Raw genomic sequence first — 25,020 nt, 5'->3', positions numbered from 1 at the left:
AATCCTTTCCTTTTTAGCATATGGAGTGGATGTGGAGAAAAAAAATAGGGGAATGATATGATGCAACAATACCTAGATTCTGCACAGTAGAGTAAGGATGAAGAGAGAGCCAACCATTATTGCAAAGAGCAAAGTCAATTCTTTCTTTAACATTAGCTTTTCCACTCTAGTTGTTTGACCAGGTGAATTTAGGGCCTGTATAATGAGTGATTGATAAGCCATTGTCAAAAATACAATTATGAAAAAGATCTACTCTATTGAAATATGGATTGTTGTTTAACTTGTCAGCATGACAGGCAATTTGATTGAAATTCCCAATCAACAACCAAAGGCCTTGAATTATAGGAGTAGTTCATGAAATCCAAGTCTAGATAACATACAATTTATAGCAAGCGGCAGTCCACAAACAAAAATGACATAACTATTATTAAGAGCAGCTGAACAGACCTTTTAGTGAATGAAATAAGGGGTATAATCCAACACAGTAACATTAAAAGAATTAGACCAACCTAGAATACTATTGCCTCTTAGATTAACTATACTAGAACCCACTAAATTATAGAAACCAAGATTAAATAGGAGGTTACAAGCAACATCATAATTGAATTTTGTTTTAGAAAGGGAAACAAAATTTGGTGAGTACACCTGGATGAGTTTCTTTAACCCTTGTACTGTCATAGCTTTCTTAATGCTATAAAAATTTTAGCAAAAGGTGCTCATAGCTCCTTGGAAGCTTTTGATGGTCAGCTTCTCAAGATTTCTTGATAGAAAGGTAAGCTAAGAAAAAATTAATCAATAAAGAAGATGAGAAATTTTAAGGTTGCTTTAATTTTTTCTTCACATGATCAAGATTAAAAGAAAAAATCAACTTGCTTTTTAAGATAAATAATGTGAGAAGAGCGAGGAGGTGATTCCAAGTCATCCTTATCAAAAAAGAGTTTAGGCATCTTCCTTGCAAAGCTAACATTAGCTAGCTGATCCACAGACAAATCCTCTTTCCACATGTGTTTTAAAATTTTCCTATGAGAAAAACTAGTATAAGCATCATCAAAATGGGTAGCAGTTTTTATAGTAGCCCCTTCTCCTTGTGAATGCTTTTCCTTTTCATTAATATCATCATTATAATTTTGAGGACATTTTTCTCTTTCCTTTACAACCCAACAAGGTTTAAAAAAAGGTTTTGGGTCTTCCTTGTAAAAGGAAAAAAAAAAAGAAGGAGCTTAAAAGAGGTGTGTAACTAGAAGGTTTTCTTGAAGAGACATTTTTGCCAATCAAGAAAGCACAATGTGCATCTAGCATTGCTTGGAGAATTTTTTCTTCACCAAGAGATTTAACATTACAATCACTCATGTTAATCTTTTTTTTCTAGCATAATCCTACAAATCTAATAGAACTTTCAATTATCTTGCCAATCAACTCTTTTGAGATGCAATTCTTTTTAATTTTAATCTACCTTGAAAGGTTTATGGAATTCTTTAACATATGCAATTGATGCATAGAAACAACAACTTCCTTCTATTTAGATGATTGCAAAAACCAACAAAAGAGTTACAAGAATTTGAGAAGAATCGGCAAAGATATTTAGGCACAAAAGATGAGAGACTGAGCCAGTAGATTAAATATGTATGTCCCACATATAGTTGCAAAGTCGATGCAAGAGAGTTTCTATAACCAGAATTCCATTGTACTCCCAGATCAATAATGAGATTGCCACAAAAAGATATATGAAGATAAGTAGTTTTCCTTAACCAATTATGAACAACTGAAGCCTTAGAAGTAATAGTTAATAAGATAAACTTGTTATTGAGATTTATAAAAAAAAATGATGGCTAGAGCTAAGAGAAACTTGTTCATAAATTGTAGTAGTCATTGGTACAAATAAAAAAGATTTTAGAGAAAAAAACCAACAATTACATCAAAATTAAACTAGATTGTAAGAAACAAGTCCTCCAATTTAGATAAAATCCGATGAAAATTTGGGCTTAAAAACCATAATATTCTATAGACCAAAAGGAGCTAAGAGTAGTCTAGCAAGTTATTCTTATCAGTGCCTAGTGATAATTTAAGATGAGAGAACTAGAATTAGAGAAAGAACAAGAGAAAATTTGGCCAAATCTACAAAAGATTTTCCTTTCACATCAAATGAATAGTTCAAAATTAGAGAGATTTAGCCTCAATTAGAGTCATGTTGGCCGAAGATTTAGAGTTTAATGAGATACAAAATTGGTGTCTAACCTCAAGAAAGGGTTCGACTATGATAGATTGAAGAAGAAACCACTTACAATACCCTAACATGCCAAATAATGATTGTGAAATCCAACCATTCGAAGAGATTTTAAATGTGGATGTTTAACGCTTTAATTCAGAAGAGAAAAGGCTACACAACTATGCTTGGCAAGGAGAGAGAGATTTGAATAAAGACTTAGAAATTATCTTCAACCTTGCACGCACCAAAAAATATGAGAACTGGTTAGCTCTTTATGGATTAAAAAATATAGGTCATCAAATTCCTTTTTGTGTCGAAAAGCACTTAAAAAATGATCTCACAATACGTTCTTCCATTCCATATTGTAAATCACCCCGCTGATAATTGCATCACACATCACTAAAAATCACCTCACATAGTGATTGAAATAGCCTCTCACACCTGTGTTCTCCTTTTACACTTTTGTTTTTTTTTTCTCTTGAAAAACAACCCCACGATGCATTTTATAAGGTCGCCCTTACTAATCCATAATTAACAATAAAAATAAGGCAATCATCAAACTAACCTAATTGGATTACTAAGTTTGCACAAATGGAATCCTAAATTTTCAAACCTAAAAGACTACACAAATATCATTTCGTAAATTAGAATTAAAATAAAATATAAATATGGAAGCATGGCATGCCAAAAAGGATTAAAGAAAATGCATTTTTATTGAAAACAAAACAACATTGAAGAAAACAGGGGGTGCGTATTGCATAGTTTGACAACTTCTACTACTGTTATTTGACAGCAATTGGGGTAGTTTTTCAATGCGCCCCATTTTTTCATCCAATGTTTGATTAAAGCAATCTAAATGTCTATAGAAAACTCTTTTTATAAAATAGCTAATGACATGAGTTTTACTCCCAAAATATTTCACAAAGAGGAGTTAGATACACAAACACATTGTCTCATTTTTCACACTTTTCTCATCCTAAAGGATGTCCAAAACCCACATACAAGTGCCAAAGCCATAATTAACACCTAAACTATACTCAATAAACTCGAGATCATTTGTGCAACATACCACATACACAGAACCTCAAACAATATTCATTTCTAAGCCTTGACCCCTTAATGTCAAAAATAAAGGGAAGGTCAATCACTTGCATTAAATTAGATCAATATTCTTGCAAATAAGTAGTTTACATATCATTCCTATATTTGTACTAGTATTTTGACCTTATAAAAAATTATCAAATTTACGTACACACTTTTTAGGGCCTAAAATATAACAATCAATCATAACTATCCATATAATGCAAGTATGCCTAAAATGCATTTCTTAACATGGCAATATCATTTAATTACACGAAACATAATAAATTTAATAGGGAGGCTTTATAGTAGGAATAACAAATTCTTAAGCCACCGAAGCTTTTCTCTTTTCCATACTCGAGCTAAAGCATATAAAATATTAAGAGAGAGGGATCAGTATAACCACTCAGTAATCAAGACACATCTATCCTATATAGTTGCATGTCAATTGAAATTTAAACATATAATAAGAAAATGATTTCATATCCACATAAACATATTTCTCTCATATCACATATATGTATAAATCATCACACATCATTTCTAATCACATAACAATGCTCATTGTCACAGTACGGACAACTATGTGACAATAGCACATCAATAATTATAACTTGTCATAAATTTAATGATCATGTGACACGTCGGATAATATACATGATTGATTCCCCCTTATATCCTCCTTATTTTCTTCGAATAATACCGTGGGCAATAATTTAAATAGGGCTTCATCCATATAAATGGACTATTTAAGCTTACCAATTATAAGGAGTAACCCGGTCAAAGATTAATACACTCACTCTTGAACCATGGCTTTTCCCATTTTTAAATCTTTAAGGTGTTGTAAAATCCTTAGCTAGTATACTCAACAAACTGGTGAAAATAACTAAGTTCAAGTCCCTCAATAAATAGTGGGACAACCCTTTAACAAACAGTAAGACAATGCTAGTCTTTGTTTACCAAAAGGTGACCATGAAATACCATGTGAATTTATCTACTTTTTTTTCTAAGTGAATTCTCGCTAATTCAATCATGCAATGAATCATGTTCACATATTTCAACATATATACACATGTACAATAGCAAGCATACTGTTTTTAATAAAATAACAAGCTACTGCATGTGAGCACCACATATCTCACACAATTGTCATCCTCACTCTCAAATACTTATATCATATTCACATACCCACTTCATTCATGCATTGTACTCAACTAATGCAATAACACAATCATTTTGTCAAATTATCAACTTCTTCTTTTTAAAATATAAATGTGTTATTTTAAACATTTCAAATCTAACATCACATTTGTCACCCAAATGGGTTAAGCAAAATTCACATTTTCACAAAGATATAATCCACTCATTCGCATCAAATAATTCATTTTCAAAAATATTAATTAATTAACAAATAACTATGTAAAAAATATTTCCTATAGTTACCTCAAATCTTTGAGAGGTCAAAAATTTACCTCTTATTTTATTACTTCTAAGCTCAAACTGATGCATAGATGATTAATCTATAATTAATCATGTTCAAAATCATCAATATCACCATTTACACAAGTCAAGCTTTAAATTTCAATTCTATCATATCCTAAAATCCTCATTCCTAACATCTAAGCTTACCTATTGAGTTTCTTAACATCATTAAGCTCTTATCTCATAATTAATAGCAGTACACCTCTCCACCCCTTATTATGATGAAAATTTGGCCATAAATGCCTCTCCAACAACCAAATAGCTTTAAGTGCCTTAAATAACTCTCATTAACTCCATTTAAGTCAATGAATTTGGACCCAAAACCTATATGGACCAAAAATTAACTTCAATTAGCCCTAACTAAAAACTTAAGAAAATGGGCTATAAAGGAAGATGAGAGGGTTAAGAGACTTACTCTTAGGATTTAATGGCTTCAAAATATCTCTAATCTTCTCAAAATTAAAGCTCTAGCTGAGTAAAGTCGTGCTCCCACGTTTTTCTCACACTTCCTCCTTTAATTTTTGAACTAATACTACCTTATTTCAATAGAAACTTGGCTATGTGCTGTGGCGTGTGACATAGAATGCTATGGCCATGCTATTCTATGATTATACATTGTGGCGAATGCTTTCTACATCATGGTGGATGGTATAAAAAGGCTTCCTCTCTCCGTTTCAATTCCTTGAGCCGCAGCGGATAGTGTGCATGCCGTAGCGCATGGCACACTTTATCATTTCCCCCCTCTCTTAGACCTATATGGCTCGAACTCGATTTCGAACCCATTTTTAAGGCTATACCCCCGGATACTCCTTTAATCTTCTTTAACCTTCCTCTAGATCAATTCTACTCAATTTAAACTTAATTATCTATTTAATTAACTAAGGGATTAAAACTTAGGATATTACATGTTCTTCCTTTCCTTATCAAAATCGCCTTACTGGAAATTGTAACATCCTAGAAATTTAAACACAAGCAATTAAGCTAAATGAGGATTGTTTAGTAGATTAATGTGGTGTGTAGTTAGAAAAGACTAATGAATGCATTGGCTTATGGTTTCAACTTTAGAATTGAGTTTGAAGTGGCATAAAGTCACCTAGACCTAAAAAAGGGAGAAAAACAAAGAAGAGAGGTTCTGTACCACATGCCACGACACGTGTAGAGTGCACCATAGCACAATAGGCCTGAAATTATAAAGGAGAGCTCTTTGTGTCATATACAGCAATATGTGCAGTGTGTACTGCGGCGCATGGCCAAAAACCTAACTAAAAAGTTTGCATTCTGAGATGAAAAACAAGAGTTAGGAGAAGAAAACAAAGATATTGTCATTTGCTCTACCAAGGCTTGGAGATTCAAGGTATTAGAAGTATGGGTAACCTTATAAAAATCACTTTACGCCTCACCAAAAGTCCCCTCTCGCCTTACCAGAAATCACCTCCAAGTATTAAAGAGAACTTATTGAACATGCCTCATCAGTCTAATCTAATTGAGAATTCTGAATTCGTCTCACAATATTGTTAAAATTTTAAGCATAATCTCACAAGCCACACTCTCATAAACTCAGTATGGTCTGATTAGTGATCACTGTGACTTTGGTCAAAATAAAAAAGGGAAAACAATTTTATTGATACCTATAATTTTTCTCAATTTTTAATTAGGTACTTATACTTTTTTTATTTTTTATTCCCTCCTTCAAGTTTCTACCAAAGGAAAAAAAGAAAACCACAAGGCACCAATTTAGAACCCAAAACCAATGACAATAAAAGAGTTATTTTCGTTTGAATGATTGGAGAAACTATTTGAGTTAAAAATAACCCTTTTGCATCCTTTCTCCCTCCCACTAAGGTTTTTAGCAAAGCAGAAGGGGTGAGGTACAGACCTGGAAAAATCAGCGAGTCAACTATGTAAATAATACAATTACCTTCTTACATTTCTATTTGACATTTCACTTGATCAAGCAAGGGCCATCAAAAACACTATATTTACAATTTATTTGGTAATCCTCACTTGATTCCTTATTTCGCTACAACGTTACTGAGATGTGACAGGGAAAATGATGCCTCTTACACTCAAGAAAGCTATGGGCTTAGGGAAAAGCACAACCATACTATAAGATCATTAGATTTAAACAATTTTAGATTACGAAAAGCAAGTTGAACAACGTCACTGGCAGTCAAAACGTAGCTTAATTTATCAAGTATGCATTATACTATTAAGTGAACAAGCTGCAAAATTACTATGTTAATCCAACACAAATAGTCTACACTAACATATAAGCTATAAAATATGCGATATGTTTTATAGACAAATACTTAGCCATTGGAATTGAAAAAACCACCATAGCTATTGAAGTCAAATTTCAAGACTATACCTTGCTCTTAAAAAATGGAGAGACAAGGCTATTTTTGGTGTAAGAAAAGTGTCCTCTCAGATGAACCCTATTGCAAAATCCCTCGCTGTGTTCCAACTTGCCACACAATCACCCTGTCACAGACAAAGCAAGATTGCTCAATCGAGATCGCATAATCACCTTATCGCTTCTTGTTGAACGAAGATTGAGCTTTTTGTCGAATCTCCCTGATCGCATCCGGTTATCTTCGAGATCACATGCACGTCATCTCAAAGTTTCATAGATAACTCAGTCTCCTCCTCCGCAAGCCTTTATGGCGATTTCCGATTGTAGAGGGTGTAACATAGTTAACTGCATAAACTTGAAGGAAGGAATAAAAAGTAAAAAATATAGAGATACCAAATTAAAAATTGAAGAAAATTATAGGTAATAAAAATGATTTTCTCAATAAAAAATAAAAATGGAATAATATTAATATCGACTCGGCCATACATTGATAAAGGCATTAGTACTGTTGTCCTTTTTCTGCGCCATCATTAGTTAGCTCTGCTGTCGCCCCCAGCCTAGAATATTTTTTTTATCATTTCAAATTTTCAATTTAATGATATTGCTTAATTTTAATAACTTGATTTTATTAATATTTTTGAAAATTTTATTTTTGAAAATTTTATGATTTTAATCTCCTAATTTTATTTTGAATTTTAAATTATATTTTTAATCTAATATCATGTAAAAAAATACATTATATTGTTGAATATCTATATTTCAAACGAACTTTAATCTTGATCAAAATAATATTTTTTAATGGAATATATTTTAGATGAAGTAAATTATAGTTATGAAGTAAATTGAATTAATTTTTACAATTATTTTTATTTTTTTTGACTAAACCAACATGGCATGACACTCTCTAATTTGACGAAAGCACCAAATTATCTCGTGTAAAGTATTGAAAATCAAACTTGTTATTAAATTAGTCGAGATAAAAAATGAGTTCAGCCAAAATCAAATCCAAGGAGAAACTGAAATGATTAAAATAATATATTTTTTATGATATAGTAAATAATAAATATTTCATAAGAAATAATGCCTATTTCGTTAACTTTTTTAAAGGAATTTACAATATGTAGACCTCACTCGCCTATTTACAGCCCGATACATATCCTCTTTGCATGTTAAAATAAACAATAGCAACATGTGATCTTGATTTTCAATTTCTTTACAATATTTTAAGATATTTTTTTTGTTTTTTGTTTTTCTATAATTATTTTAGACTTACCTGTATACCCATCATCTCACCAGTCACCGCTCAAAAACCAATACACCCATCATCTCACCATTCACCGCTCAAAGCTTTTCATATTTCTTGCACGCATTTTATATTTTCAATTCATCTTCTCTCTTCTCTTTTCTACATCTTCTCTCTTCTTTCATCATCTTCTTCCCTCTACTAGTTAGTAAGGTATGTTGCGAACGCCGAGAACAATAATGTAAAGAACGCCGAGAGCGCTCAGGGATGAGAACGCTAGAGGTCAAAGGCCAAAAGCTTGAAGAGAGAACGTGAAGAAGGTCGAAGCTTTGTCAGGGACAATAACGAGCGAGATGCCGAGAAGTCGAGCTCAAGAACTCTGAAGCCATGAAACGCGACAAGCAGAGGAAGAGAAAGACATTGTGCATTTGTGCTTCTGCCTTCTGGTGTTTTATTTTTTTTTAATACATTTTGACCCCTAAATCGATGTCGTTTTTGGGGTCAGAAAAATTTTTTTTAAAAAAATTCCAGATCACCCGAGTTAGTCATTGTCACTTTAAACTTCAAAACCCGATCGGACAGATGGCTGAGTTGCCGGTTCATTGGTTTGACCAGCCGATCCAATTTTGTAAACAATGATCTTGAGTCAAACCAAGTAAAAAAAAAATTGAAAAAAATAACTTTAGAGTCTTCTCAATAAGCTCTGGGAAGTCAAGGAAGCCAACGACTCAAGACAATCCCTAGTCAGCAAACACCCTTACTTTTAGTGTGCATAAAAAATAATAAAATAGAATAAATAAGTAAATTATTTTTTAAATGTTAAATCTAATAATATCATCAATTTTAAACTCATTTATTATGTTTTTTTTTAATTTTTAAAAAATATATAACCTAATTTTATCATTATCAAAAGTTAATTTTAACTTAAATTGACTATAGAAAGACATAAAAAATTAAAAAAATTATACTAAAAAATTCAAAAATTACAAATAAAAACCTAAAATATTACAAGAACGGATGAAAAAATTCCTATAATTTTTTAAATTTTTTTATTATTTTTTGATTAATTAACTATTAAAGTTTAATTTTTACTAACAATAAAACTATATTACACCATTCTCAAAAATTAAAAGAACAATTTACACAATAAATAAAATTGAAATTTATAATACTATTTGTCCTAAAGTTCAAAAAATAACTTCTCATTTACCCAATAATGTACAGTGTAATGGTTCCTTTTATTTATAATACTATAATATAATGATGTTTCTATGTTCATATATATTGTGCATTGTTGACATAGAATATTAATTTTTCCATTTAGACATTATTATTATACATATGATTATATGCAAATTAAACGTAAATTTACTATATCAATTGATTTTAAACATTAAGTATGCCTGATAAAAAAATTACTGTCACATGTATTAGATATCTTGTAGAATTAATTGTATCATCAAAGCACATATGCTTCCTATGTCAACAGTAGTAACAAAAAATTTTAAATAATTTTAGTTTGGGTTACTATATTATATAGTATGTATGGATCAGCTACTTTTATGGCAGGATTTCTTGACATGCGATTGGTCATTGAACAAGGCGGTACACATTTTCACCACTCAGGGACTGCAAAAGTAACATCTGTCCCCAACTTGAAATTGTAGGGCGCCTTTATAAAACCAAATATATCAAGGACAAGCACCAAATATATAGTACGCCGATGAGCATCATGCCGCCTTCTTTCCGAGTAGTAGGCTCAAAGAATACGTGTTTCCCTTCTGTGCAGCAACTTCTACCCGATTCTTACCAATCTATAAGTCATTTTTATCAGTTAATGCAGGCATCATACAGATATTTTATCTGATGTATACTGAATAAAATGCATTTTGAAGAGCTGGTTAATACCTTGTCCATGAGCCAATAACCAATCGTTGGCATGTACTGAACAAGATACATTACGGCAAGCACAGGCTGCAAAGAGAGTTCAGTTTAGCATTGCCAACAAATATTTAAACTAAGTTATGATTTTCTGTAATTATGAAGAGTAAAGAATCATGTTCCGTTCAAAGAAAGAATAATAAAAAATAGTGCAAGTAACCATGAAGAGTGCCAAAACATACTGGCAAAATGCGTAATGTATCTCGAGAAGTTAAAAGCTAACAAGTTGTTCAGATAAAGCAATTCAGCCAATCTTCTGAATTCAGTCAAAACAAACAGGAAAACTTCGCCTTAGTGCAACTTTCTGCACTTTACATTGCTTAGAAATATAGAAGACAGGCTGGTCTTTTGAACTTGTTAAAATCGTTGGTCTGTTCTTTTGAAAAATAAAATGCTCTCTTTGGTGCTCTCCTCCGTATGGCTGGGCGCAGAGGAGCACCAAACAGATTCTAGTATGGCATTAACAGGCGAATAACAGGATGTGCTTGATCGGAGTAAGGTGACAAAAGATAATGACAATTTTTCTGGAAATGTTTCTTTGAGGAAGCGTGGTGAGGATTGGATCCATGACGATAGTACGGAAAGGATTGGAGGTCGATCTTTTCATGATTTGCTAATGGGATAATGAAGGGGAAGGATGGTAGTGATTGGAGTTTTGTGGCAAAAGGGATTCATGTGACTAGGGATGATTCGTTGTGCCCTAACTTCATAATTGATCATCAAGAGGAGAGGTTAATGGAACTATTTGCTCAAACTTTGATATTGAAAGTGAAGGGAAACCAGTGGCGATTGCTCCACTATATAGGAGGATTGCGTAGATTTGGGGGAAAAGAGGGAAGGTAGGTGCTGTGGATATCGGACATGAATTTTTTCTGGCTGAGTTTTAGAATGAGGAAGACTATATGGAGGTGCTAAGTGGTGGTCCATGGGTTGAGGCTGATAGTTATCTAAGTGTTATTCGGTGGAAACCGGAGTTCAAACCAAATGTGGCGATTTCTAAGATTGTGGTTTATGTTCAGTTGCCGGACCTTTATTTTGAATATTTTGATAAAAAGATATTGAACAATTTTGGTTCTAAAATTGGGAAGGCTATTAAAGTTGATATCCCAGCTGCCAAAAAAGTGAAGTGGAGGTTTGCCAAATTATGAGTTGAGGTAGACCTGGCTAAGCCCCAATTACCTGAATTTGTTGTTGATGGTGTACATATGCCTATATACTATGATAGTATGAGTTTGCTGTGTATGAAATGTGAATGGTTTGGACATGTGAAGAAACATTGTGGTGGAAGCCAGAGAGAGGAACAAGGGAAACAGAATGGGTGCAGAGGGTGTGAGTGGTGAGAAGGTGAAGGAGCATGTTGAAGAGAGTCCATGGAGAGTCTTTCAACAACCAAGTTGGGCAGAATAGCAAAGCAAGTAAAGTATTAATAGCATAGCAAAAATGCCTTCCTCATCATTAATATGTTTGCTCGCGGTAATTGTGACCTCTCGGGAGAATTGATGACTGCCTCAAAGATGCACTTGCTAATACTAGTACAGTACATCTGAGAATTCTTAATTGGTTAGTTTAAATAGCCCCAGACTGTGGAACAAAGGAGTATCCCGAACCTACACTGAGGTATTGACAGCCATTCACCTAATAATCCAATTAAGTTAGCCCTTAAGAGGAACAAGTATCTCAAGCAGAAAGCTTCAGAACTCTGTTCATTCGCCAAAGACTACATACAATAATCATGAAAATTCTCAATTTAACACGGGAACAAAACTTAGTCCAAGAAAAAGGTAGTCTAGGAGCACCTCGTGTCAAAACTTGAAAGGGAGCGGATTAAAATACAAGGTAATGGAAAGTAAGTAGAAAACAGTAAGTTACAGTCATTTTTTTCAGCAGCAGAGATGCATAATCCACTATGAAATGAAGGCAATTAGATATGACCAACTAACACCAATGAATATACCTGATATGATATCCAAGCTTCCTTTAAGCCATGGGTTGCAGCAATGATAACGAGTTCTGCACACCTTTCTGATGGCACACGCTTCTGTCTCAAGTATGTTGATAATTGTAGCAAGAAGAAAACCAAAATAAGAAAATAAGTATATAGTTCGGGACTTACTCTCTTGCTCCTCACCTCAATCTATATAACATCATTAATTTCTCTTTTTTTGCCATAATAAAGTTACATAGATTTTCACAAATCTTTCCCCATTTAGCTAGTATGTGATCAGAAAACTATACGCCTGGCAAAGAGCAGAAAACAAACCTAACCATAATAAAATAGAAAAGGGAGCAAATTAAGTAGATGTTGTTCAAAAATTTAATACTTAGAAATGCTTATGAAATAATGAAAGCAACTCTTTCTTCCTTCTGGCATAGCATGTGTCCATAAATATAAACTAGAAAACCGAAATTATTGACAACTGTCATGTTTTTAGCACTTTTTTAATTTGAAAATACATAGCTGCACTGTCCACGTGGTTGGAAGAAAGTAAGGAAAAAACAGATTCAATTAGAGTCTTTACAGTACACAAGCTAAGGATAATGAATTAGCAAGGGAACACACCTCAGACAAGCCCTTCTCCAAAGGTTTTGCTGCAGAAACATTTGAGGTTTCTATTGGTCCAGGACAGACAACAGTTACTTTGATTCCCTTCTGACAGAGCTGCAATCGTAAAAGCTTAGTAGGCATGACCAAGTAAACTAAACAAGAATTAAAAACTGTTATTTTTTTCCGCCTCCTCTAAGATCTGTATCACAGTTACATAGTTATATGCCGTTAGTTACTGGCCTTTCTTTTGAAGGCAAAGGAACTACACGCATACCTCAGAACGCAAGGAATGAAAGTACCCATTCAGAGCATGTTTGGAAGCAGAGTAAACAGCCTGACCAGGGGCAGGGGTCTTCCCTGCAGCACTACTTATCTGCGTGCAAAAATTTTTTTTTAAAAAAAGGGAAATAAGAAGAAAAACAACATCATACAATGTCCAACTTTAGGAATGTAATAATATTGATGCACACAAAACATAAAAACATATAACAATATGTTTTAACGAAACAGTTGAAGTCATAAATTCATAAATTGAGTGAACAGTAATTAAAAAGGCTGACCATTCCTTTATACTTTCAGGCATAGCTCTTCTCAACAGATAAACAATTCCATAAGCAATATTAGATATCCTCAGAGAATTATCACATCACATACCACCACAAAATGACCTTGCCCCCGCCTCAACATGAAAGGTGCCAACAGCCGTGTGAGACTTATTGTTCCAAGAACATTGACATCAAACGTTGCCTGCTTAGAAGGAAGAAGCAATGCAAAACACACACACACAGACACATATTATAAGGACTACTTTCAACAAAAAGAGAAGCAATCTTTCAAAGAGAAGCTGAGGCAAATAAGTATCAGGGATTCAGAGACTCCACTATGATTACCTTGAGACTTTCCTCAGTTACATCTAAAGCTGAACTTTTCTACAAAACAGATTCAGATGAATGAAAATTAAAAATTAGATAGGCAAAGGCAGTGTACAGCAGGCAATGAGGAACTACGAATAATAATTTTATTGAAGACAAATGATAAGGGGTGAAATTCCTAAGATTGTCTAACAGCAAACCTTTATCTAGGAAACTCTAACAAATCCAAATTAACTTGTATGAATAGTGTAAATATTTGAATCTGTATCTGTGTTATGCAAAATATTGTCTAGGATCATGACTTTGTTATATGGCACTTCTATCTCTTTTTTATTTTTCCCTAAAAATAAGACAACAATGTAAGGAGTACAAACACATCACAACTGATCTACATAGCTTCTTATGGTATTAGAAATTGCAATGGTTCCTTCTAGCAAGTCCCATTCCAGATGTGCATTCATTTCACCCCTATTTTATCCTTTTATTTGGAACACACTCCTCCACTGTATTTAAGAGATCCAATTCAGCCAACCCTAGAGTCTAATACTGAATCCTGCATAACCTCCCACCACATGCAGATGCATCCAAGCTGCCTTCCGCCACATGCTCCATTTTCCCCCATCATTCACCCAAAGACAATTGATGCAACACCACAACTGATCTCTGGTCTTAATTGGTCCTGTCATTGTATTTTTCAGATGGTGCCATGAAACTCCATTGCTTGCCTTGCCACTCCTCTCTTGGACCTCAAATCCTTGGCTCAGGTGCATCATTACATAATTCTAGTATGATGTGAGGAAACATTTATTCACTGAAATTGTGGGAAATAGTGCTATAGAGAAAATGTTATACTATCTTATCAATTTTGCGTTGCCAAAGTAATTTTCTTATTTGTTGATAATTTATTGCATTAATGCGAATCAAAATTTGCAAATTATGAGTGAGAGTCTTTCCATGGACAATGACATGCAGAGAAGAAGAGGAATATCTGATAGAATACTTCATTATGACGTACAGCAGGATAAAGAAGAGGAATAAAGCAGGAGAGTAGGGATGAACCTGTTATACAGATGGAGCAACTTCCATGATGTGCGAAATTCATTAGATGTTAGTTTTTCTCACGTGTTATGCAGTCAGACGTTAGTTTCTTTTTTGTTATGTGCTGACAGTTTGTGGGGTGTTGTCTTAAGAATAGGAGTCAGTTATTGGACTGGTTACCATCACGTGAAGTATTATTCGGATCAATTACTAGAGATTCTCCTATTAACTTCGTTAGTTTCTAAGTTTTAGATTCTGGTTTATACTCTATGAAGCACCGATATGGGTATAAGTATCGGGCATGATACGATACGATATGATACGCGGACACAGCTATTTTTTAAAATTTTAAGATACGGGTACGGCTATATAAATAATTAAATATTAAATATTTGGATGTCTAAAAATATAATTTAAAATAAATCAATGTTTAACTCAGCAATATAATTCATCTAAATAAAAAAAATTAAAGCAGTAATTTAGTATTAAATTAGAAAACCTGATCAAGTTGCTCTGCCTCTCTCTCTCTTGGTTCAGCGGTAAAATTGAGTAATAAATATTCATTAACCAGTAATGTAATAATATCAATAAATATTCAAGATTGAAGGCTCAGCGCAGAAGAGTAAAAGAAGTGAAGAGTAGAAGAGTCGCTCAGGCACCCATACGTGAAGACTGAAGAACTAAAGATAAATTACCAAGATTAAAAGCTGAAGACGGAAGAACGACGACTGTCGAAGGCGCTGAGGTAGAGTTCAGACGGTGAGGCAGCGTGCGAAGTGAGAAGTGAAAACACAGAGTTGAAGAACAATGACGGTCGACGAGGCAGCAAGCAACAGAGCGGCAAATGCGAGAAAAGGGTCAACTGGAGTTGAGAATCTTAGGGCATCAGGTTTCTGGAGTTGGGACTGAGTAAAAAAAAGTGAAAAATAAAAAGTTTCGCAACCACCCGCGTCTGGCCCCGTCCGACCCGCGTCCGCCCATGTCAACCCGTCTCGACCCGCGTTCGCCCACGTCCGTCGGAAACTGGGAAAAGGGACGTGGAAATGCCGCGTCCTAAACATGTGTCTGTGTCGGATACGTATCCGACATGAACACGCCGGCCATTTTCACGTATCGGTGCTTCTGAGTTTATACTCTAACAAAAATTTTGTCGATAACCTAATATTCTTAAATAAGTATTGCAAATATGTTTTAATTAGTCAAATTCTTTGTATCCTTTTTCCTTCCCTGTATCTCAGCCTACCCCAAGATTTAAAGCCTATATTTTTTTGATTTGTTTCTCTATACTTGTATATACTCCCTCAAAAAGGGTTCTATGAAGAAATAGAGTCAATTTTCCCTCAATTATCTTCACGACATCAAAGCAACAGGAGGGAGAACACGATTCTTCTTCAGATACTAAGTCGGAGATGAGTCCTTAACTAGAGTAGAGCAAGTCGCAGTCCACGACACCGCCAGTGACAGAGGATTCCTCTGCAAATAGGTCCACACAAGTCATCATTTCTAGTCTTGAGACCTTTGCGATTCTGATCGTAATGGCAAGAACTATAATGAGTCAGCATAGTCAATGACACTCACTCTCAAAGTTGTGCCAAATTAGGTTTTATCTCAGGGGAATCCCTTGCCCCTCCAATGTCTGACGTCAAGGCTTGGAAGAAATAGAAATCTGAAAATGCCCTAGTCTCTTCATGGCTCATAAATGCTATGATTCCAACCATAAAAAAAAGCTTCATGTTTCTTCCTACTGCCTAAGCTCGTGAAGCTTACAGTGATGGCGAAAATGTCTCTCAAGTATTTGAGATAAAACAAAAACGTTCACTCTCTATCCAAATGGTCAAAGTTTGGGTGAGTATTATCTCAAAAAAAAAAAAAAACTCTCTTTGGCAAGAACTAGACTTAATGAGTGATGATACATGGTGCTATCCCACTGGCGCTGCCAAATCCCAGAAAAAATTAGAAAAGGAGCGATTATTTAAGTTACTTGTAGGTGTGGATGCTGCGTTTGATGATACTAGAAGGCGAATTTTGAGCACAAAACCTCTTCCATCTGTTTGAGAAGCATTTGTTATACTAAAATGGGAAGAATCCCAGCGAAAAGTCATGCTGAAAGGGGACTCTACAGCACAATCTACATTGCCCGAATCATCTTTTGCACTTGCTGTACGTTTAAATGAGCAAAAGAATAATAAGGGACGTCTTACTTGCGATCATCGTAGCAAGGTAGGGCACACTAAAGCCGCTTGCTGGGAGTTACATAAAAGACCTCCTGATTGGAGACCTCGAAAAAGTAGAGGTCACGGATATATAGCTAAAACTTCCAAGGAACCTAGCATGTCTTCACAAGATGATCCTCTCAACAAGATTCTAGAAATGCTTGTTGTCATGAAAAGTGACAAACAACTAGTTGCAACTATGGCTAAACGAGGCAACTTCCCTCAAGCACTATGTACCATCAAAGGTAAGTGCTCAAGGAACTGTTGGATTATAGATTCAGGTGCATCTAATCATATAATCGATAATATTACACTTTTCACGACATATGTCTCATGCAAGAAAAAAATTGCTGTTACTATTGCCAATGATTCTAATTGTTTAGTGGCTGGCATTGGCAATATTCATATTTCTACTACCTTAACTTTACATAATGTTCTTCACGTTCTTAAGTTAAAGTGTATTTTACTGTCTATTAGCCAACTAGCAAAGAACACAAATTGCCATGTTAACTTCTTTGCAACTGATAGGGCCCGTTATTTTCTTAAGACATATCAGAGGAAGTCAAAGGGGAAGAATAACTCTAGTGAAAATACTTGAACCAGTCTAGAAGTTTACCCTTCAGTCCATAGCCGTAAGGAACAGTATTTTGTGATCTTTTGTAATGATTGGGATCTTTTGGGTAGTATGGGCGATGTGTCAGTCACTGAAGGTATTAGTAGTCTTTTGTTTAGGAAGGGAGGGCTAAGAAGAAGAAGAAGGAGACTGGAATAGTAAGGAGAGATTGGCCTCTCGAATGCCAATGGGAGTGAGACTCTTGTATGGAAGCTTGTAATCTGTGTTGCTAGAGTGTTTTATCATCTTCTAGGGGAAATAGGGTTTTGGGCCAGAATCAGAGTTCCCATGTACATCTGATTCGGTTATTCATCTCATTAATATCAAAACCTAAGTATTTTCCTCTCATATTAATTGCTGTTGCTGTCTTATTTATTACTCTTTGCTGTGATTCTGGTTTGGGACACATTATTTGGCATCAGAGCAGGTACAATCTCTGGGTGTGGTGTGTAAGGAGATATGGCGGAAAGGGTCCAGTATGCTGATCTGGAGGTACAGGAACTGAAGGAAACGGTTGGGGTATTGACCCGAGATGTAAACGGTATTAAAGAAACATTGAAGACTATTAATGATGCCTTGGTGCAAATAGAGAAGAAGATAACCGGGCCACGTGCAAACGAACAAGAAGGTCATGAGGAGGTTTCAGTGAGCAACCCAGGCGGTGATACAAACGGAAGCAAATATAGAAAGTTAGAATTACCTGTTTTTTCAGGCGAGGACCCGCTAGGATGGCTTTTTCGGGTGGAGAGATATTTCCATGTTAACTCCATTGCAGAACGAGATAAGCTTGAGGCTGTGGTGGTATGTCTTGAGGGAAAGGCATTAAACTGGTACCAATGGCTGGAGACCAGGATACCTCTGAGTCACTGGACGGAGTTCAAGAGTGAGCTGCTACGCAGGTTTCACTCTTCTCAGCCAGGGGGGGAATATGAGCGATTGTTCACATCCAAACAGGACAGGACGGTACTGGAATTTGTTGAAGAATTCGAGCTCTTATCTGCGCCGCTGAAGGAGGCCTCTGAAGAATGCTTGATCGGTGCATTCCGTTCTGGGTTAAAACCAGAGATCAGAGCTGAGTTGAAGTTAACGAAAACTCCGACACTGCGAGAGCTGATGGAGATGGCGGTGTGTATAGAGGAGAGAATCGGATACTTGGAGATTGTAGAGAAACCCGGATCACCCGAACCCAACGTCCTCAGTTTGGGCCCAAACCCGAAACGCTTCAACCCATTTATTCCACACGAGTTGCGCACGTGACTGAAGGGAATCGCAACACGCACACTGCAACGTCTTCAGCTGCCGAAAATTCGAAGAAAACGGATACGAAAACAGAGCATTCCAAGGCTGCGAGCATTTCGAATTGGGGATCGTCGACGAAGAGGACAGGAAACTCACGACGACTCTCTGACGCTGAGATTGCAAGGCGACGTGAGTTAGGACTGTGTTTCAAGTATGGAGATAAATACAGCCCGACCCACCAGTGCAAAAACAAGAACCTTCAGGTACTGGTAATGGAGATGGGGGCAGAAAAGGAGAGAGAGGAAGATGACGCAGAGGCTGAACTTGAAGGAGGGGAATTCGAAAATGCTGATGAAGGGGCACAGATGGAATTATCTCTCAATTCCATGGGAGGATTCGGCGATAATCACACTATGAAGGTTAAAGGGAGGATCGGAGGCACTGAAGTGATAATTCTGATTAACAGTGGCGCTACCCATAACTTCATAGCTGAAAATCTATAGTGATTTGTGGGGTCCCACTAGGACTCCAAACCAAACTTAAACTAAATGGTTTATAACCTTCATTGATGATCACACTCAAGTAACTTGGGTTTTCCTCCTGAAAGATGAAATTGAAGTTTATCAAACTTTTGTTGACTTTTACAGAATGGTTCAAACACAACCTCACACAAACATTCAAATCCTTCACAGTGACAATGGCACTAAATATTTCAACAAAAATCTCTCCACTTCCCTTAAAGATCATGGAATCATTCATAAAAGCGCATGCCCTTACAATCCTTAACAAAATGGGATTGCGGAAAGAAAAAATCACCACATCCTTGACATTGCTAGAGCCCTTATGCTTAGCAGCAATGTGCCCAAATATCACTGGGACGATGTTATCCTCACTGCTACTTATCTTATAAGTCGTCTAACTAGTAGAACGCTGTCTTAAAAACCACTTTAAAGCTTCTTTGTGCCACTTATAATCTATCATATCTCACAAATAATCTTCCCCTATGTGTGTTTGGTTGTACTTCCTATATCCACCTACACCACAGTAACAAACTTGACCCCCAAGTAGTTAGGTGTGTTTTCCTTGGTTACTCTACCTCCTAAAAATGGGTATAAGTGCTTTGATCCAACTATAAAATGTCTTTAGATTAATTGTGGTGTTACCTTTCACAAAGAAGTCCCTTACTACCATGCGCCTTCAATTCAAGGGGAGAAATGGAGTGAATTTCAGCCCACAAATGAAGCTGAACATAAACCCGACTTGTCACCTTTTGAACTTGCTTCCCATGATACTGATAGTGAGAGTGGGGAGTTACCAAATGAAACAAAAAAGTCTGACCCAAGGGGAGAGACCACCAGGAAATTTGATAAGTTCTATGCGCGAAGACACAAGACAGGTACTGTGCCCGAAACTCCTAGCACTCACCAAGAGTCAAAACTAGCAGCAAGTCCAATGGAGAAACAAGGTATTGGTCATACCAATGAGCAGGCAGAAGAAATAAAAGACCTGGATCTTCCGATTGCAACTAGAAAGAAGCCTAGAGCTTGCACACAACATCCCATAGAAAGGCTTGTTTCCTACCAAGCACTTTCCTCAAAATATCGTGCGTTTGTTGCTTACCTTGATAGTGTCAAGGTACCAAATAACATTGATGAAGCCTAGCCAAACCAGAATGAAGGAAAGCAATTCTGGAAGAAATGGAGGCCCTTGAACAAAATGGCACCTTGGTAGTGGTTGATCTCCCTAAAGGAAAAAAGCTAGTTGGTTGTGAGAGGGTTTTCACTTCTAAACATCTAGCTAATGGAAGGAAAATATGAGGCTAAACTTGTTGCAAAGGGCTTCTCACAGGTCTATAGGATGGATTATACAAAGAAATCTGCACCAGTGGCAAAGTTGAATACCATCAAGGTACTACTGTCATTAGTTGCCAATTTTGACTAGCTGTTACATCAATTAGATGTCAAAAATGCGTTCTTGAATGGCGAACTCAAGGAAGAGGTATATATGAAAATCCCTCAGGTTTCCAGTAAAGAAATCAAACCAAGTGTGCTTGCTAAAGAAGTCATTATATGGATTAAAACAATCACCTCGGGCATGGTTTGAACGTTTTACTCAAGTGTTAAAGAGGCAAGGTTTCTCTCAAGGACAAAGTGATCACACTATGTTAAAGGAAAAATGATAGTTCTAGTTGTCTATGTTGATGATATTATTCTCACTGGAGATGATACAGTTGAAATTGACCACATTAAAGCTGCATTAGCCCAAGAGATCTAGATAAAAGATCTTGGAGAAATGAAATACTTCCTCAAGATGGAAGTGGCCAGATCGAAGAAGGGGATTTACATCTCTTAAAGAAAATATGATCTGGATCTCCTAAAGGAGACAGGCATGCTGGGATGCAAACCAAGTGATGCTTCCATAAGAGTGGACAAGATCAGTGAAGATGAAGATCTTGGTAAAACAATTGATAAGGGATGATACCAACATATGGTGGGAAAGTTGATATATCTCTCTCACACCAGGCCAAACATTGCATTTGCAGTAAGTGTGATTAGTCAACACTCACATGATCAGAAGCAGAAACACCTGGAACGAAGTTTACAAAATCCTTTGCTATCTGAAAGGTTCACCTAGTCGTGGACTGTGGTTTAAAAAATCAGATAAAAGAAATGTGGAGTTGTTTACAGATGCTAATTGGGCAAGTGACCAAGATGACCAAAAGTCAACTTCAAGTTATTCCACATTTGTGTGGGGCAATCTTGTAATTTGGAGAAGTAAGAAGCAAAGTGTTGTTGCAAGGAGTAGCACTGAGGTTGAATTCAGAGCAATTGCTCTTGGAATTTGTGAGGGTATTTGGCTCAAGCAAGTCTTGGAGGAGTTTAAGCAAAGCATAAATCTCCCAATGAAACTATATTCAGATAATACGGCAGCCATTAAGATATCTCATACTCCTGTTCAACATGATACAACCAAGCATGTTGAAATTGATCAGCGCTTCATCAAGAAAAAAAATTGATGAAAGTGTTATCCAACTATCCTACATCCCATCCAGAGATCAAACCATAGATATTCTTATGAAAGGATTAGCTCGAGACAAGTTTGACTATTTTGTTGGCAAGTTAAACATGATTAACATTTATGATCCAACTTGAGGGGGAGTGTTGATGACCCAACATTCTTAAGTAAATATCATTTATGCATTGTATGTATGTTTTAATTAGTCAAATTCTTTGCATCCTTTTTCCTTCCCTATATCTCAGCCTATCCCAAGATTTAAGGCCTATATTTTTCTGATTTGTTTCTCTATACTTGTATATATTCCCTCAAAAGGGTTCTGTTAAGAAATAGAATCAATTTTCCCTCAATTATCTTCAAATTTCCCATCATTCAAGCCTTTAAAATCCGTACTCCATCAATATCCGGTGAGAAAGACTAGCTGCATCCCCCGTTGTATAGCAATAGAATAGCACTCCTGGACTGGATAAAACAAATGACATATGCAGACAACGGTGGAGAGGGATTCAGGAGTGAAGTTAGACAAGCAAAACTTACGGGATCAAGTGAATACACAAAGAATCAAATCAAACTATTCACAATGAAGTCACATGCAAAATTCTAATTCTAAATAAATCAGATAAGAAAAATTAATTAATGAAAACTATAGGCCAAGCTAACAAAAGAAAGCCCAAGATAACACTTTTTCTACTTTTGGTTCTTTTTACATTCATAATTCATATGTCAACCATTTAGTTAAACGATAACCCACAGCTACCGTATTCTGACTGAATTTGTGATCCTAACCATTAGATGAAGTAATCAGTCACTTACAGGACGCTCAAAAGCTGCATTATGAATCATATAATCAACACCAGAACCAGGAAACAATGATTCTGCTTTCTCAACAGCCTTCTTAAGAGAATCCTCGCCAGTTGTTAAATCCAGTGGAAAAACCTTGACCTCATTAGGCGCATGCTTACCTGGAAGTAGGCCAACCACATGCATCTATGAGTGTGCTTAGACATAAAATAAGTGCATCACACATTCTCACGTACTTCTACATGGTTGGTGCATACCTTTCAGCTGTTGCTTTACTCGCTCCAGCTCAGCTTCATTCCTTGCAGAGATGATTAGCCTGGCTCCCAATCTTGCAAGTTGTTTAGCTAGAATCTCCCCTTCACACGCATTATAAAACAAGGAGAACAGGAACTTAGTTATGCATAGAAAATCAATTCTGAGTAGGACTCCAAATAGTTGTGGCCTGGAAGCAAAGAAATTTCTAATTGGCTAACACATCAATTAGGTGAAGAAAATCTGAGAACAGAATTTCCAACAATCACATCATCAAAAACCTACAAAGAAAACATGCTAACAAAAGTTGATATAGTTGGCAAGGATATAGTTCATACCCCACAAGGGCAGGGTTTTTAATCCTACTACCGATGTGAGGACTGCATTTGTAGATAATCAATAACTGCCCCTATAAGTACTTTTATAAACCCTCTTTGACCCTCGATACCCAACTCACCAAAACTTTTGTATATATATAAAAAAAATCTACAAAGAAAACTTTGTATCAAAATAAAACGTCAGGAAAAATATGAACTCATTACCAGAGACTAAAACATAGTCACCGAGAAATCAAAATAGCAAGGAAGAAAACACAAACAGTCTTATATGACATTGGAGAAAAAGTAAGTTAAAAGAATGGTTAATGCCTCTTGATTAATGAATGCCAGCAGCGTTTATATTTTTGGCACCAATCTGTACACAAACTGAATTAATTTGAAGTGAACTACGCGTTATACGCTTCTTTATCAAAACTTTACATGGTTATAAAAGCACTCAAAGTAGCATCACAAATTGGCACCCTGGCTTTAGCCATCTTCATAATGACCAGCTACAAGAATAATTATGGACGCAATTTAGCATTATAGAATTCATTCAAGAATGGAAACTAAAAGGGGAAATGAAAAGGTGTGATGCGGGAAGACAAATTGAAGGGTCAAGATCAAAATAGAATAATGGTTAAAAGCCACCAATAATGTATACCAATTCCACGGCTAGCACCGGTAATCCAAACAACCTGAAATAATTGATTTAAACAAAAAAGTTATGGCTCATAAAAGAGTCCCGTCTTGTCTGGGAATATTGAATGCAGTAGACTAGAAAGGTCAATGGCTTGGGAAGGGCTTGAAATATAAGCACATACTTAAACTTAAAACAACAACAAGAAGCATTATCCCGCGAGATGCTCTTTCTAATGAAAAATTTCATTTTTCCCGGAAAATTTTTTTTGATAAATTTAAAAATGTTTGTTTAATTTTTTAAAAATAATCAGTTTGATTTTATGAAAAATTAAAATTACTTTGCGTGTGGCTAGTGCTTCTTAAAATAATCCAGAGGGCTCTCGAAATTTTTATAAATATGATTTTTTTAATTCTAATTATTTAAAAAAATTAAATAAAAATATACTAAAAATTTTCCAAATTACTTCATATAAAAAAAAGAGAGAGATTTATTCATTAAAAAAAAACAATGAAACAAGGGGCACATGATATTATAATTCATATTAAAGAAATGTTAATTTCAGTAGTAGAAGAGACGGAGAAAGTCGATATCAGACCCCCGGAAGGGTTTAAAAAATTGGAGTTTGAGGAGCAGAGACGGAATTTAGGAATCCATCGTCATTCATCCCACTCCGTTATTCTTTAACAATTCAAACAATGATATTATGATTTTTTTCCTATTTCCCACCCCACTCCATCCCATCATCCCAAACAAGCCCTTTGGAAAATTATGTTTTCATCAGATAGAGTTTACTTACCTTATCTTCGATTTCTTCACGTTTCGGTTGCTTCTTGGACATCAAAGTGAAGTCACCTAGACGGAAAATAAAGAGAAAGTCAGTTAAATCGATATAGAGAATTAGAAACAAAAGAAAAGCCTTGAATAAGCTACCATAAGCGGTGGCGAATTTGTATGACAGGAAAAGGAAAAGAGAACTGAAGAGTAACAGCAGCGTCAGCATATTAGTCCCTGTGAGCGCAGTGGAGAGGGAAACGTTCTGAGGTAATAACCGAATAATATGAAGTTATGCGTGCCTTTCGGGCAAACGGATTTGCTGGCGGTTCGTCCGGCTTTGAATAAGTTGGGTTGTAAAAGCCGAATTAGAGCGCCCATTAGCTCTAACAAACC

The 25,020-nt window shown here is 35.6% G+C and overlaps 1 protein-coding gene across 2 annotated transcripts; it reads right to left on the bottom strand.

Moving 5' to 3' along the window:
- Positions 1 to 9,768: 9,768 nt before the first annotated feature.
- LOC129305048 (uncharacterized) lies at positions 9,769 to 25,018 on the bottom strand. 2 transcript variants are annotated; one of them, XM_054944953.1, is made up of 12 exons: positions 24,784 to 25,018; positions 24,650 to 24,705; positions 23,875 to 23,908; positions 22,899 to 22,997; positions 22,654 to 22,802; positions 13,741 to 13,779; positions 13,505 to 13,597; positions 13,125 to 13,223; positions 12,866 to 12,964; positions 12,260 to 12,347; positions 10,273 to 10,338; positions 9,769 to 10,178 (listed from the first exon to the last, which is right to left on the bottom strand). In XM_054944953.1, the coding sequence occupies exons 1-12, from the start codon at positions 24,851 to 24,853 to the stop codon at positions 10,171 to 10,173; spliced, it is 900 nt and encodes a 299-aa protein (XP_054800928.1). In that variant the 5' UTR covers positions 24,854 to 25,018; the 3' UTR covers positions 9,769 to 10,170. The 2 variants fall into 2 exon arrangements, with proteins under 2 accessions (XP_054800928.1, XP_054800927.1); XM_054944952.1 differs by having other exon boundaries at positions 12,260 to 12,343; positions 24,784 to 25,016.
- Between the last annotated feature and the right edge of the window lie 2 nt (positions 25,019 to 25,020).

This window comes from Prosopis cineraria, unplaced genomic scaffold (genome assembly GCF_029017545.1).
Source record: "Prosopis cineraria cultivar Desert tree isolate PC_DT_omini unplaced genomic scaffold, ASM2901754v1 PC3, whole genome shotgun sequence".
Classification (NCBI taxonomy): Eukaryota; Viridiplantae; Streptophyta; class Magnoliopsida; order Fabales; family Fabaceae; genus Prosopis; species Prosopis cineraria.
Note: the sequence above shows the minus strand (reverse complement) of the source record. Positions and strands in the feature narration are given on the sequence as shown.

What these genes read in the sequence shown, in the direction of transcription:
- LOC129305048 (XM_054944952.1), bottom strand. Translation starts at nt 24,853, where the DNA reads ATGCTGACGCTGCTGTTACTCTTCAGTTCTCTTTTCCTTTTCCTGTCA. An exon ending in TTCATTCCTTGCGTTCTGAG is followed by an intron (nt 12,965 to 13,124) that starts GTATGCGTGTAG and finishes TTACGATTGCAG; the next exon opens with CTCTGTCAGAAGGGAATCAA. An exon ending in AAGCTTGGATATCATATCAG is followed by an intron (nt 10,339 to 12,259) that starts GTATATTCATTG and finishes CTCTCTTTGCAG; the next exon opens with CCTGTGCTTGCCGTAATGTA.